The sequence below is a fragment of the Vidua chalybeata genome, chromosome 2 (assembly GCF_026979565.1).
Source record: "Vidua chalybeata isolate OUT-0048 chromosome 2, bVidCha1 merged haplotype, whole genome shotgun sequence".
Taxonomy (NCBI): domain Eukaryota; kingdom Metazoa; phylum Chordata; class Aves; order Passeriformes; family Viduidae; genus Vidua; species Vidua chalybeata.
The window spans coordinates 48,649,487-48,663,736 of record NC_071531.1 but is presented as its reverse complement, the minus strand read 5'-3'; the positions used below and the strand labels follow the sequence as shown (position 1 = coordinate 48,663,736).

Genomic DNA, 14,250 nt, shown 5'->3' with positions numbered 1-14,250 from the left:
TTGTTACATGAATACAAAAGTTCAATAGCAATTGAAAATCTAATGTGTGTGTAAATCATCTAATTAAGAGTATTGAGAAGTTAAAGACTTAGTACTCATGTTGTCCTTATTGGCAGAGAAATAGGTGCCTCTTGAGAGTGGTTCCTCTTAAGAAAGGCATCTAAAACATCTTTTGGAGACTCCTGTATTCTTTTTTAGTATTTTATTAAAAAAAATATTTTGAAGGAGAGGATTCAGGCTTAGATGCCTGAAGGGTAGATCAGATGAATCCCACATCAGATCCTCGGCCTGATTACATTTTAAATTGAATTCTTGATGTAAAATTCCATCTACTTACCTGTGTAGTTTTCAAAATTGAAGTGCATATTTAGAGTTAATCACTTAGCAGAAGCTGAATCATCCTCCTCTTGGAATTTACAGGCCTTAGGCAAGATTACGCTTCAACTTCAGCATCTGTGTCAAAGCACACTTCCAGTGTTTCTCTGCATGCGGGAAAAAAAGGGACATGCAGTGACCAGGAATATGATCGCTATAGTCTTGAGGATGAGGAAGAGTTTGACCACCTTCCACCTCCGCAGCCACGTCTGACTCGCTGCTCCCCCTTCCAAAGAGGGATTCCTCACTCACAGACTTTCTCCAGTATCCGGGACTGCAGGAGGAGCCCTACTTCCCCACAATTCCCTACAAATACTTATCAGCAGCCCTTCTACTCTCCTCAAGCCCAAACTCCAGAGCAGCAACCAAATAGGATTAATGGAGGTGGGTTGCATGCTTTTCTGAGAAGTGGTCTTTTCTCTGCCAAGTGCCAGTGCCATTTTAAAGATGAATTGTACATAAATTGTGACAAATAATTTAAGCCTGCGTAAATGATGAAGGGATGTTATTGTTAAGCAGTTTATTACAAAATGTAATCTGTGACCTGGTCATGAAAGTTGTTGCTTTAGTCTGTTTTAAAATGCTGCAAAGATGACCACAAGTGAAGAAAGAAACAGAAAGTAAAGAAGAGCATGTTTTAGCAGGCTAATAGTTGGCTAGAAGAACCTCTGGGGCTTTCAAGCTTGATGTATGCATGTCCATTGTGGATGCAGTAAAATACAGATACGGGTTTTCAGATTTTAATTTCCTTTCTTATTCCTGAGTTTGCTGTTAATGCAACTGTGCTGTGATGAGTGCTTATGGCACTTTGCTTCTGTTCCAGGTCTGATAGGGCTGATTTTTAAAGTAGTTGGAGATAATGTCACTCCCAAACTATCCTGAGATATTGCTGCTTTTTTGCACTGCATTTGAGATACATTCCAGAATATGGAAGATTGGTATCTCAGTGCTTACGCATGATTTAAGTTTCCCTCCATTGTTGCTGTTAACTTCTTTTCTTTCCTTATTATAGTCACAGTTTTTCTTCTTTCTTCTGCATTTTACTGTCCTATACCTTCAATCTTTCCCCCAAGTTAATTCTGAATAGTCCATTTCCAGCCAGGGTCTTGTTTGTAACATTACAGGTTACAGCTCACCCTTGGGCAAGAAAATAAATGTATTGTTCAAAACAACATATAGTTGCTATTTATGGTGCTACAGGTATGCATGTAGCTTTTCTGACAAACAAGACATGACAGGTTGGTGCCCAAACCACTTCTATTCAAAGTAAGCCATGGCATGGAGGTATAATTGACAAGTGGCAATGTAGAAGGAGGAGTGATGTTAACAGAAGGTAGAGTAGTGTGGGTGTCTGTTGGTACAGCATTTGTGCCATATTAATTTTAATGTTGCTTTTCTTATTGGGGAGGTACAAGAGTGGGACAGCATTGCTGGGCTTGCAGGAATGTTGGGAGTTAGAAAGGAAGGCTCTGGGGCATTTTTGTTCAGGAATAAGAGAATGATTTGTTGCTGCCATGTTTTTATGTGGCTCCCAAATGTGTTTTGAATGATTTTTTTTAATGTTCCATGTCAGTGGAACTTAAGCACTGGATTTCCTGCATAGAAAGGCATGGAAACCTTTAAGGCACTAAAAACATTAGACTAGTTTATTAACTATGAAGTGTATAAATGTAAAAGACCACCAGTTCTATCATCTGGTTGACTTTTTTCTCAAAAACTTGGAGGTGTTGGATAATGTGTTTGGCATATCCCAGAAGCTGGGACTTCAGTTACCTGTTTGCAGGAATGACAAACACTGCTGTAATAGTCAGTACCACTGTGTTTAGGAGGGAATGAGCTCCTCAGCCTCTGCACCTTCAACCTCTAACGCATGCAACTCTGATCCACTTAAGTGGCAAATACCAATGGTATTTGACTGTGTTCTTTTGGCAGACAAGGAGATAAGGAGTCAAATGTTCACTGTACTGAGGATGTCTGTGTAGTATTACATCTTCTCATCAGCACTTACCATCTTGGCAACAATTTTGTTGTCTCTCAAGAATTCCTATACGATGAAATGGAGGTAGACTGCAAAACAAGAATTTGTCTGCTCTCTGTGATGGATGGTGTGTTCCACACTGTTAGTTTGCTAGGGCAATTGAGAAGGAAGGGCGTGGAAGATGGAAAAACTGATCTTCTGGTTTCTGCCTTCAGTATATGTGGAAAGCATGATCCATAATTAATAATTAGGTCACACATACCACAGGCTGTACTGCTCTTGGCCATTCCAGCAGTCTTCCTAAATCTTTATTCCTTTGTCTTCCCCCAAAGAGATCACTTTCGTTCTTGTATGTGCAGTCAAGGGTCTGGCCTCTGCTTCATCTGGGCATTCACAGAGCTTTTCATAAAAGAACAAGCAGCAAGTAACTGTTGAATTTTGACACTTAGTCTGGGGTAAAAATCCCAGTATTTAGCTTTGACACAGTATTTCCACTAAACTAGTCTACATAATTAGCTTAATTACAATTTTTTGCCTTTGGGCAAATAGTTTGAGGGATGCTGTCCTACGTGCTTTCAGTGATCTTTGTTTGGCATGGTCCTCTAGGTGAAGTACTTAATTACCTGCATGTGAAAAATACGGTGAAGGTGTGATAAACCTGGAAAACTCTACTAACTCTTTTAGGAGTATAGTATTGTTTACCTGATGAGAAGCACCTACATTTAAGTGCTGAGATGTGGGTGTCCACCTGTGTATGAAAGGTCTAATTCAGCTGCTGGGATAGAGCTATATATGAGCTACTTTGATGCACCCTGGCTTCACCATGACCCTGTGTCAGTGCTGTTTAGCTTCCATAAGCAACCCGGGATCTGTAGAATGCCATGAGGTACCTTCACATAGGCACTGACTTGTGCACCAGGTGTCTGGTTCCTCACTACAGCCAAAGGTCTGCTTGTTCTCAATCCACAGGGTTGCATTTTAGATAGCAGATAAATGGTTTGCATAAAATTGCATACTTTTGAACCATACCACACCATGTTACCCCCACTCTCAGGTCCAGGTTCTTTATCTCGCCTTATTCCACTCATGTCTGAATGAATGGTGTCAGTCACATTTACTGCCAGTCCCCAATAGCTTGCTGTACTGGAAGGCTCCTGGTAAACATTAGCATAAAGTGGCAGGTGTATGCCAATCTCAATATGTTTAAATGTGAAATATGTTGCAATGTGTTTAAGTTGTATGTGCGGCCACTTATAGCATGAGCTGTGGCTGTACTTGTTACTGTTTAAACAGCATTTTCACAACTGCTGTCTGTAGTGTGTGTATGTTACCTTAGCTTTTGAATAGATTTTATTGCCAGTTCTGGCAAGAATATAGTAATAGGTAAGCTTTGTGTGAAATCTGTCTGGTTTTGTTCTCTTTGTTTAATTACACCCTCTTCCTAAATCAGCTGAATGTTCTGTAATGATGAGTAACATCAGAAGAATTTCATTTGTAAAGTTCTTAAGGTATTCTGATTTATGGGAGTTTTGTAATTGGTTGGTGGGTCAGAAAATAGATAATTTAAAGAAAATCTCAGAGAGACAGGATGTGCACAGCTTTTAAGTATCTGTTTCAATTAGCTGAAGTGAGTATGTCTAGTTAGTGTGCATTTTATACTTCAATAAAGCTTTTAATATGTTTGCAGTGAAAGATTTATGCTTATGTCTCTCTCCCCTTAGTCTAATTTGAAGAACTTACTGGTTAGGAACTTAAAAAACTGCTAACTGCTAATATCAAGAATATTTTATATGTAATCATTTTCATAGAAGAAATACCACCGAAAGTCATAAAATCACGCTGCTCTCTGCTTTATGTTCTCCATAAATATAAATTCTTTTTGTTACTTTGATGCAAAAGTAACTGCTTTCACTTCAACTTTTTAAAAATATATTTTATTTCTGTTTAGTAATTTTATTAATTAGCTGATAGTATTTTTGCCCTTTATACTTCTGATTTTCTGAAGCCAGAAGTAATGGTTAACTAGAGTGCTGTGAAATCATCCAGAGTAATCAAAATCCAGGACAGACAAGATACTGAAAATGGGATTGATTTTCTTGTGTTAAGGCCTACTTTCCATCTCTTGAGATCAGCTTGCTTACAACCTTTTTTCCTGGCACCACTTATTTTATGTGCATTTTAAAGTGTACATTTTTACAATACGTGAAAATTGGAAACTTTGTATTTTGGACAAATTATTCTAGGTAAAGAAGGAGTTTATTATGATACAGTAAGAAGGGTTGGATGAAAAATACATGGTTCATGGAGTAGCAAAGCATTCGGTCTGGTTAATCTTAATGTGTATTTTCTATTACCTTTTGACGTTGCTTTTTAAGTTTTGTATGTATGCTTGGCATACACCTTCATAAAAAAAGCCACAGATACCATATTCACTTGAAAAACTTTGTTCTTATTTTCCAGAAATTACTAGTTATGAGTAACTTTCTTGCCTACACTTCAGAAATATTATGGACATTGTTGACAGTTGCCTCATTTTGAAAGCTTCAGTTTTGGTTTCTATTTGCTGTTTGGGTTTTTTAAGCAAACTCCAGGCAGACATAGAAGAGCAGCAATGCATTGTGTTTAGATACGGGTTCAGCATAGATGTATTATTAAGTTCTCTGCTCATAACCTCTCTTGCTCGGTAAGAAAGGAAAAATTCTTTCTAGGAAATTGTTGCAGACTTTCTTACAGAAAAGGAGTAAAACAATCTTACTTTGCTACCTTTGGATTATATTGAGGACAGTGATCAGTGGGAGAACTCACGAAAGGCTAATAGAAAAATCTTTAATTGGCCCTAACTGTCTGTGGCAGGAGACATATGCATGTGAAACCAGGATGAGATGAAGTAATAATTCTGAATAAAAGTAGGTATTGACATTATTGAGAATGACATCACTCACTTAACTGAAGGACTTTCTTTAATCTGTGTTTGTGCTTTTAAACACTGATGTCTCTGTTGTATCAGCTTGTGATTCCACAGACCATTAAAAAGACCCTGGTGTATTTGGGATGTTACAAATGTTATAACTGTGACAAATATAATGCAGATACTGATCTCAAGTCTTCAGAGGTGAGGAAGAGAAATGAATCCCAAAAAGTGAACTTGTAATACAGTCTACAGGAGAAGTTGTTATAGAGTCTAGAAGTTTGTTAAGAATTTCAGAACACACTCTGAATGTCTACATAATATAGAACATAATATTTATAATTGAGAAGCATGGGTTTTTCCCTTATGGTTTTACCCCAACCTATTTGTGCATACAATACAGATAAGGCAGAATTGAATTTGCAGGATTTGTGTGAAAAATTTAAATATGCGTGAGAAACTGCTAAGATAGCTCAAACGGTGATACAGATTTCTCTGAGACACCAATAATTCTGATTCATTGTATTACATTTCTGTGCTTTTGGTGAGGTTTGGGAGTCCTTTTGTTCAAATAAAACATTGACAACACTTGCATAAAATAACTGTGAAGGAATAAATGGATTTTAAGAGACTTCACTGTACAGTCAACTTAAGCCCTTCTTGCAAGGAGAACCTCATTGGATGAGGCATTTTGACTGATAGAAGATGATACGGACCAAGGACTGCAACAAGGACCAAGGACCAAGAAGTCCCCATCTGGCAGTCCACCAAGAGTCTTCTGGAGCAGCTCTGCTCAGAGAACAAGGTCTGTTTGCGTGCTCCATGGAATTAATCTTCGGCCAGTGATAGTATTAGGTCAGGGAAGGGAAAAGAAAAGCAGCAGTGGAACGGGGACAGCCGCCGGTGGTATGAGGATCAGAAGACAGGTGCTGCCTGTTCTGGTGTCCTGACAGAAAGAAGCTGGGCCACTGATCCCAAGCTGACTTCAGAGAAGAAATAGTATCAGGGGAAGAAATTCCTGGCAAAAAATCGGAACTGAGGCAGCTGGGTGAGAGGCGAACTGTTGTCTTCACTGTACATTTGTGGAATTTTTGACAAAGAAGGGGCACTTTTTCCTGCTTTTTGACCTGTTGCTAGTAGTACTGAATACAATCTGTGCTGTGGGGTGGCCTTTTCATGTACATTTTCAGATGAGGGGATAGGATCTTTATTTCACAATTCCCAGATTTTCTTTTGCTGTAGAGGCAGTGGGCTAATTCAGCATGGATGCCACGTATGGGGAAAAGTGTAAACATGAAGTAGGCAATTCTGCTGCAGATCTGTGAAAGGGCAATGTATGCTGCCTAAAGAAAGCTCATAAAATGACAAGCACATGTGTGTATGCGTGAATTATTCTTAGAAGGTGGAAAGAACCAGGAACCAATTATTAACTCCCCGTGCATGACCTATCCTTGAATTTTCTTCACATATTCAAATACCTCAACAATAACATGTCTGTAGGTCATAATATTTTATCTCAAAGAAAGCTGGGAAAGGCAAAGATACACCTGTGATGCTTTATATGGCTGCATTCTACTTAAAACACCATAATTTTTTCAGCCTAAGTTGTAGTTGAGACTCAGTAGTGGGTCACAGTAGTAACTATGGACGCTGTTGGAGATCATCAACTCCAGTCATTGACTGACGACCACCTTGCCAACTAGACCATGACACCAAGTGCCATGTCCAGTCATTTGTTGAACAAGTGTAGGTCCTTTGAAGTCCCTTACTGATGTTGCTATCCACATCTTCCTAACAAAACCAGCTGCAAGCAACTGATGATTTTTTTAGGTTTATCACTGAACCAGATTAGTGCAGAAGAGGTAGCAGAAACTGTAGCAAATTTCAGTGTTCATCACAAACAGGACTGTTTGAGCAAATTAATTCTCAACTGAGAAGACATCTCTACTCCTCCTCTCTGTTAATTTTTTCATCAGTCTTAGGACAGCAAAGAGGTCTGAAAAGGAAGGCAGCTTGGAAAAGTATTTTTGTTTTCTTTCATATATTTTCAGCAAGTTCATATCTATTCATATCTCAGTGGCCTGAAATAATATTAAAATCACATAATTCCCACCTTCTGCTTCCACATATTAAGCTCTCAAGAACCATAGTTTCATTTACAAACAAAATGTATGACTATTTCTACTGTTCTTAGGAGGGAAGCAGGTGACAGAACAAACTTCAAGAAGGAGATGAAAGAGGATGCATTATCCAAAGAGATGAAAGCTGCAAAATGCCATCAAGGCGAACATTTCTGGGTTTTCTCCAAACACAAAACTGACCCACTATTTTCATTGCTTTTCAGGGTCATTTATCTCAGCAGACACAAGGACCCATCAAAGAAGTAACACTGCTGCTTGATGGATGAGAATTTGCAGGTGCAGCAGGAATCTGCTCCCTAAGGACTGAATGAAATCAGCAGCAGAGCAGACTGCTGGAACAAGAAGGAGTGATTGATTAATGAACAGGAGGCAAAAGACATGGCCACCCAAGACATGGAGGAAATCCAAGCTACTTCTGTACCTATTTTTCTGCTATTGTAGCTGCATCCATTGGACAGTTCAAGGCACTAATAATGCCTGGGGTAGCTGATGCAGTCTCTAAGTGGAAGAGCATGTAGAGTCCAAAGAATTCTGCTATACAACATGATACTTAAAAAGCTATTTTATGCAGTGCCCTCTTCCTACTGCCATCCTGCTGCTCAGACCTTTTTTTTGTCAAGCTCTGTAATGTTGAATTAGGATTTCAGGACCTAGTACTTTGAAAGGTTAGGCTAGGACTCCAGAATTAACTGTAGCTACAGACAATCCCATATTCATGATTATTTTTTGCCACTCTTGCCCAAGGATTGTTTCATAGGGTGATAGTTCCCTCTTCAGTTTGCAGAATTCTTGAATACTTTAGAAATAGATACATACATTAGCTGTATGGGTGCTATTGTTTGCATCCCCAGGACAGTTTTGAAAGCCTGATAACTGTTTTTACATTTTTACATCACTGATACTAATACTTACTATCTGGATGCACCACAGTTGTAAAACCCCTTGCTAATTGCTGTACCATTGACAGTTTCAGTCTGCCGCTGTCCGTAGTTAGTCACTGAAGCACAATTCTGACTCGTTTGGTGAAAGATTGTCTGTGCTGTAGTTCTTTATTAGGATTTGACTGTACTCTGGATTCCAGGGATTCAAACCTTACATTTCCTTTTCCTGCTGGCGATACAGCCTTTCTGTGGCACAGGTTGCTGGAGTTATGTAGGCATCACAAATTCTGAAGTTACTGTCAGTGACTCCTAATGACTTGTATAGATAGAACTGTACTGTCATGTCTTACTACTTTTCACTTGTTAGCAGCTTTAAGGATTAGAGGAGCTAATGATGGTGCTAAATAGGTTGTATATTTATGTGGACTGATCAACAGAGATCTCTAAATAAATCTGCATTTTCTGTGAACTGAACTTGCCGTGTATGAGCCAGGAGGTCGACCCATGCCAGCAGTTCCAAGCAGTGTGCTGTATGGTTCCTATGCATAAAACCAAAGCATCAGTCTGGAAATGCCCTGCTCTCTGGGGGAGACAGCAGTCATAGCTGCTGTGACAAGACAAGCACACCCCTGCTTTCTGTTGCAGTATAAGAACCAGCCTTTGGAACCTATGTTAGGAACAGGAGCTGGTGACCTCTGTGCTGGCCATGCTATGAGCGGGGACGTAGCCATGTCGGCAGGGCAAAACACTTGTGCTTCTGAACCTGGCCAAGAGGCAAACCTCGGTGATGTTGTCAATGACAGTTTAATAAATGCCCATTGTTTTCCCACAGCAGTGCTTTACTGAAGTCTGTCATATCACAAGACCAGGTTCTTCAGTCTGTGCCTTTCTCCCAGTCCCTTCTGATTGCACATAACTGAATCATCTCCCTCTGGCCTGATGGCAGAAGAGACCAGAAGAGTTTTCCTTTAGATTACCTCATGGTGTTGTGGTTGGGAAGCTGCCTTGAGATGTCAGGAAGGTTTCAGTTTCTCTCTTCAAATGAACTGGTGTGAGTAGGATTGAAGATGTCTTCTGACCTCTTAGACACTTGCCTTAACTGTTGTACCTGCCCCAAAAACACTGGGGGCATTTACAGCTTTCTTTTTGTGAAAAGCCCTACAAAAAAAAAAAAAAAAAAAACCCTACCTGAAGGTGCCTACCAAATCAGGTACCACAAGTGAGGCAGGAGGGAGAAACACTAGATTTGAAAATTCTTACATCAATCCAGAGTTCTAAGCAACTGAACAGCATCAAGACTTAGCAGTTTTTCAATGTGGCTGCTTGTAGAAACTTAGCATGCTAATAAGGTTAGGTTCTGAGTGGAATTATGTAGCATCTTACTGGCACCTAAAGCAAGACTTAAATCACTTGGGATTGATTTCTCATCTGTCTTTTGACATCCACAGAGTAAATAGCTGTGTCTGACTGCCAGTGCAGACTTGCTTTTGTATTCACTGCAAAGAAACAGGCACATTTAGGGCATGGTTCACCCAACCTACTTTACACATCTATGTGAAACTAATCATTATTTGTTGTTTAAATCCTTGCAGTTCCGCAAATGTACTGCCTATTTGTGTCTTTAAAAATACTTGTGAATAGAATAATCATTCTGTTGCAATAGCCATAATGGTTCAATTTGAAGGCTGTCAATACCATATTCTTATTACTCTGGTAGAGCAAAACCTCTCTTTTTGTTGAAATAGTTCGTTATAATTCTGATTTTCTACAGGACTGACGCTGAGGCTGCTTGTGTTCGTTGGAAGTTCTGACCTGACTGTGGATGTTGTCTTCTTTTGCTGCAGACAAGCTCCGCAGAAGCATGCCTAACCTTGCTCGGATGCCAAGCACCCCCACCATTAGCAGTACTGCTGGCTTTGCTGGTTCTCCTGTCACTGTGAGGAATAGTCAGAGCTTTGACTCCAATTTGCATGGAGCCAGTAATGGGATTTCAAGGATGCAGTCGTGTAGTAAGTACCTGTATTCTTTGGCTGAGCATAAGAGATGGAGAAAGTGGTAGAATACATGTCCTGGTCACTGATCCTTTGTTCTATGAAAAATTAAAAGCAAACTGTTCTTTTGCACAAGATTTTAATATACCCCAGGATTTTCAAAGTTTCTGTTTTGGAAAGCAAATTCTGCCAGTCTTGTTATTGAAAGTTTCTTCACTTTTTTTTTCTTTGCCCATTTATCTTGTGCCAGCATTAAAACTGAAATAATAATAATAAATAGTAATATTGTAGAAACACCAAAAATGCAATTAATTCATGTAAGCTCACATTTTTAGTTTTGATACTACAATTGAAAACTGCTTTTCTTCGTAATTTATACAATGCTGGTTGTACAGTACACTGTATAAACACTGTCTTAAAAGACATGACTTCTCTCCTGAAGTTGAGCCACTTTCTTCTGAGGAAAGGCAGTAAACAGAGGCTTATATTCTCAAGTATAACATACTTGTTGAGTGGGGGAATTAAAATTTCTCTGTAATTGGTTTAATTTAGGTGACTTCTTGATGAAGGGAGTATTGATCAAGTAGATGAATTATTAATGTAGAATGTGAGCAAGATAGATCAAGATCCAAACCCATCTTTTCTAGCACAATGGTTGAGGTTCTTGAGTGGAAATTGGAGAAGTGGATTTCACTGGACACAGGCAGAAGCCTGTGGAAAAAGAGGAAAAAATAAATAATATGGGAAGAGGGGATTTAACTTATGCTTTCCATTTCCTGTGAGGTTTTGGAGGGAGAAGTTGGCAAAAACTTCTCCTGTGGGCGATTTCTTTCAAATTTGAGCACAAGTCATAAATGTCTTCAATTAAATTTCTTCTTTTCTGGAAAATATTCTTGACTGATGGGTTATTTTGTTGTATTTTCTCCTGCTTGAATATAAGAATGGAAATAGTTCAGGCTTCAACATGGATTTTCATGGTCATGCATTCAGAGTTTAATTTTGTTTATTATTTTAGAAATGCGTATTTCTTTGTGTGTTCATGTTCTTATATATGTGTGTGTATAAAATTCCATTTTTCTGAAATACTTTTTTAAAAAAACATTCATAATAAGTGGCTGTGCTGGAATATTTTAGGAGCTATGTTGTGATAAGAGTTCCATAACAATATATTGACAGTATAGTTTAATTGAATCAGTCCCCTGCAGTTTTTCCTGTGTCTTTAAATGGTTTAAAGATACCTTTTTTTTAAAGACTTGAAAAAGGATTGCTCTAAATGTAGTGTCTTAATTTATATGCTTCAGGCTGTTGACAGTTTGCTTTTGGTAGATGGACTCAGAAAGTGATATCTGCCAAATGTACACCAGAGGGCAGGACTGGGTAGAAAAATCTATATCTAAAGCTTCTGGAGCTCATAGCATTGATTTAAAATGATAGTTTACATAACACCAGCTGTGGAATATGCCGTTACATTCAAGACCTTTTATAGCCTTTCTATTGTTTTCCTGCATAAAGCTTAAACTTCTGTGATGCTTCATAATGCTTTAATGCAGTCTTGCTTGAACAAGATGTGGTTGTTGCATGCCACCTTACAGAAATCCAAATCACCTAACAGTGACTAATTTATACATTCAGCAGTTTCTCCTGTTTAAAGCTCTATGTGCGTAGGTGGATTTAGTGTGCTTATAGTGTCTAATTTAATCTCTTTGAGGGGAAAAAGAAGGATGAATATGGACTGGGATTTTTTTTTCAGGATGGGGGTGAAATAGGATATTTTAGTTTATTTTAGTTCAGTTCAGTGTTACTGGATACAGTATTGGATTCAAGAGTTTTTTCAGCAGTTTGTAATCAGCAAGTAAATTGTATAATGGTGTGTTTATCCTTATTCAGATCTATCTAGAAATGAGCATTCCTACCTGGTCTTATTTGTTTCATACTGACCTTGTTGATTTGTTTTCTATCACTCTTCACAGTTCCATCACCAGGTCAGCTTCAACACCGAGTTCACAGTGTGGGACATTTTCCAGTGTCTGTCAGACAGCCTCTCAAAGCTACTGCCTATGTAAGCCCAACCGTACAAGGGAGTAGTAACAGTAGCAGTATTCCAGTGTCCAGCAACTCTCAGCTGTATTCCAGCACTGGGATCCCAATGCCAAACAAGACTGCTGGTCAAGGCATCGTAGGGCGCAGTGCTCTTCCAAGACCATCGCTGGCTGTCAATGGGAGTGGCATTCCCAGAAGTAAAATTGCACAGCCAGTTCGAAGGTGAGAGTTAAACAGGCCTCAGTCTCTGTGTGCATGGCTTAGGCTTAGGTTTAAATTGTGGAATTTTTTTACCTCCTGAATATGGAACTATAAAACATAAGCTTCTGTCTCCCAGCGCTGAGTCACAGAAGGGAGGAAGATTGCTTGCCAGAAATAGTGATGGACAATGCATGCTGGTAGCCCCTAGTAAACTCTGCTAATGGATAGTGTGTAATCCCATGTGAATAGGAATGGATTGCCACCTGTCAGTAAGAAATCCAAACAAACACAAACCTCATACCATTAACTGATGTGGCTTACCTTCTCCCTGACTTGTGCCTACTGCTATTTCAGTGTCACAATCTTAGATTGCTCACATAGAAAGAGCTGCATCCCTGTTGTTGTAAATGGCAGTAGTCTGTAAAAATGCAAGTTGTACCACTACAGCATTGTGAAGAAGGAAATACACTGGATAGTACAGTCAAGGGTTGAACCAGCATCTTTTCAATTCCAGCTGGGAGACAATTGGCACACAGGGAATCCTGAAATATCACATAGTTGCAATAAGCTGTACTGTTTAGCAAATGCAAATTTTTGCATGAAAAAAAAAAAGAGAGAAATTAATCTTCAAATTAATTATTTTTAGGTCAGCCAATAAAATAGGCTTGATGAAAGATGTGTTTTAATCACCTTATCATAGCTGGGGGTTAAACTCTTAGCTACATGTTCTGTAATGAATAGGAATTAAGTCTTCTCCAGGAAAAGCTTCTCTCAACTTGTGTTAACTCCTCCAGCTATTTTTTTCGCATTGCACGCATCCCTCCTCTTGTGAGGGCCTGCTGTGTGACCACAACATTTTCTGTTGGATGAACTGTCACTGTTTAGCTCTCATCATTTTTGTACTTTTCACTACATAGTGGCTAGATCCAGAATAAGTTCAATTGTTCACATTCTCTCTTTGGTTGAGTTACTTGGGGATTACACTGATGTGACTTACAACAGATTTTGACCAACTGTGGTGAAACTTTGATAAAGAGCCATCAGGTTTCTTCTTTGATGAAGACTGTACCATGAGATTTCCATTATAACCTTCTTTGCTCTCAGCAGGAAGCTCTCTCTGTTAGACTTCTTTATAGTTGAGGGTTTTCTTTCCTTTTTTCTTTTTCCTTTCCTCTACTTCATGTTCTTCTTCAGAACTCTTAACTCTTTCATAGCAACATGTGAGGAAGCCTTTCTGGGTCATGAAGACCAGTCCCTTGCTATTTTGTAACATCTCATACAACAATCAATATTAAAGAAAAACAAAATTAAGAGGTTTCAGTGGGAGACTGAGACACTGTACTCTCAACACTGTTTTTATTAGCAACTGATTCAAATCAGTAACAAAGCTATTTAGAGTCCCACAAGTCTGGGCTGCTGTCTCCTTTCCTTCAAATGTGCCTTAGCAGCATCCTGTGTTGCCATAGAGCCAAGCCAGTGATCATTGAAGATGGATGGTCTTTGCACTGTGGGAGTGCAGAGTTCACAGGGCTCGAAACACACAGGTAGACTGGATGTCAGCCTGCAGTTCTTCAACACCCTCGTTCAATTTTGTAGATTCATTTGGAAAAACACAGGAAGTTTCAGTTCATACAGACTTTCCTTGGAAGGAATTCAGTTGTCAGTTTTTTTCACTGTGCTATTTTATAATTAGTGGTATTTCTGATTATCGGTTTAAAAGTCTTCTTTCAAACTT

General features: G+C 39.0%; 1 protein-coding gene across 3 annotated transcripts in view; it reads left to right on the top strand.

The window, feature by feature from the left end:
- Positions 1–14,250, top strand: part of SLAIN1 (SLAIN motif family member 1) — a 45,277-nt gene that overhangs the window by 27,604 nt on the left and 3,423 nt on the right. The window contains exons 5-7 of one of the 3 annotated variants that reach the window (XM_053936381.1): positions 421–759; positions 10,128–10,292; positions 12,245–12,536. In XM_053936381.1, coding sequence (XP_053792356.1) covers positions 421–759; positions 10,128–10,292; positions 12,245–12,536 — 796 coding nt within the window. The remainder of the gene's footprint in view (positions 1–420; positions 760–10,127; positions 10,293–12,244; positions 12,537–14,250) is intronic. The other 2 variants (XM_053936379.1, XM_053936380.1) reach the window with 2 other exon arrangements.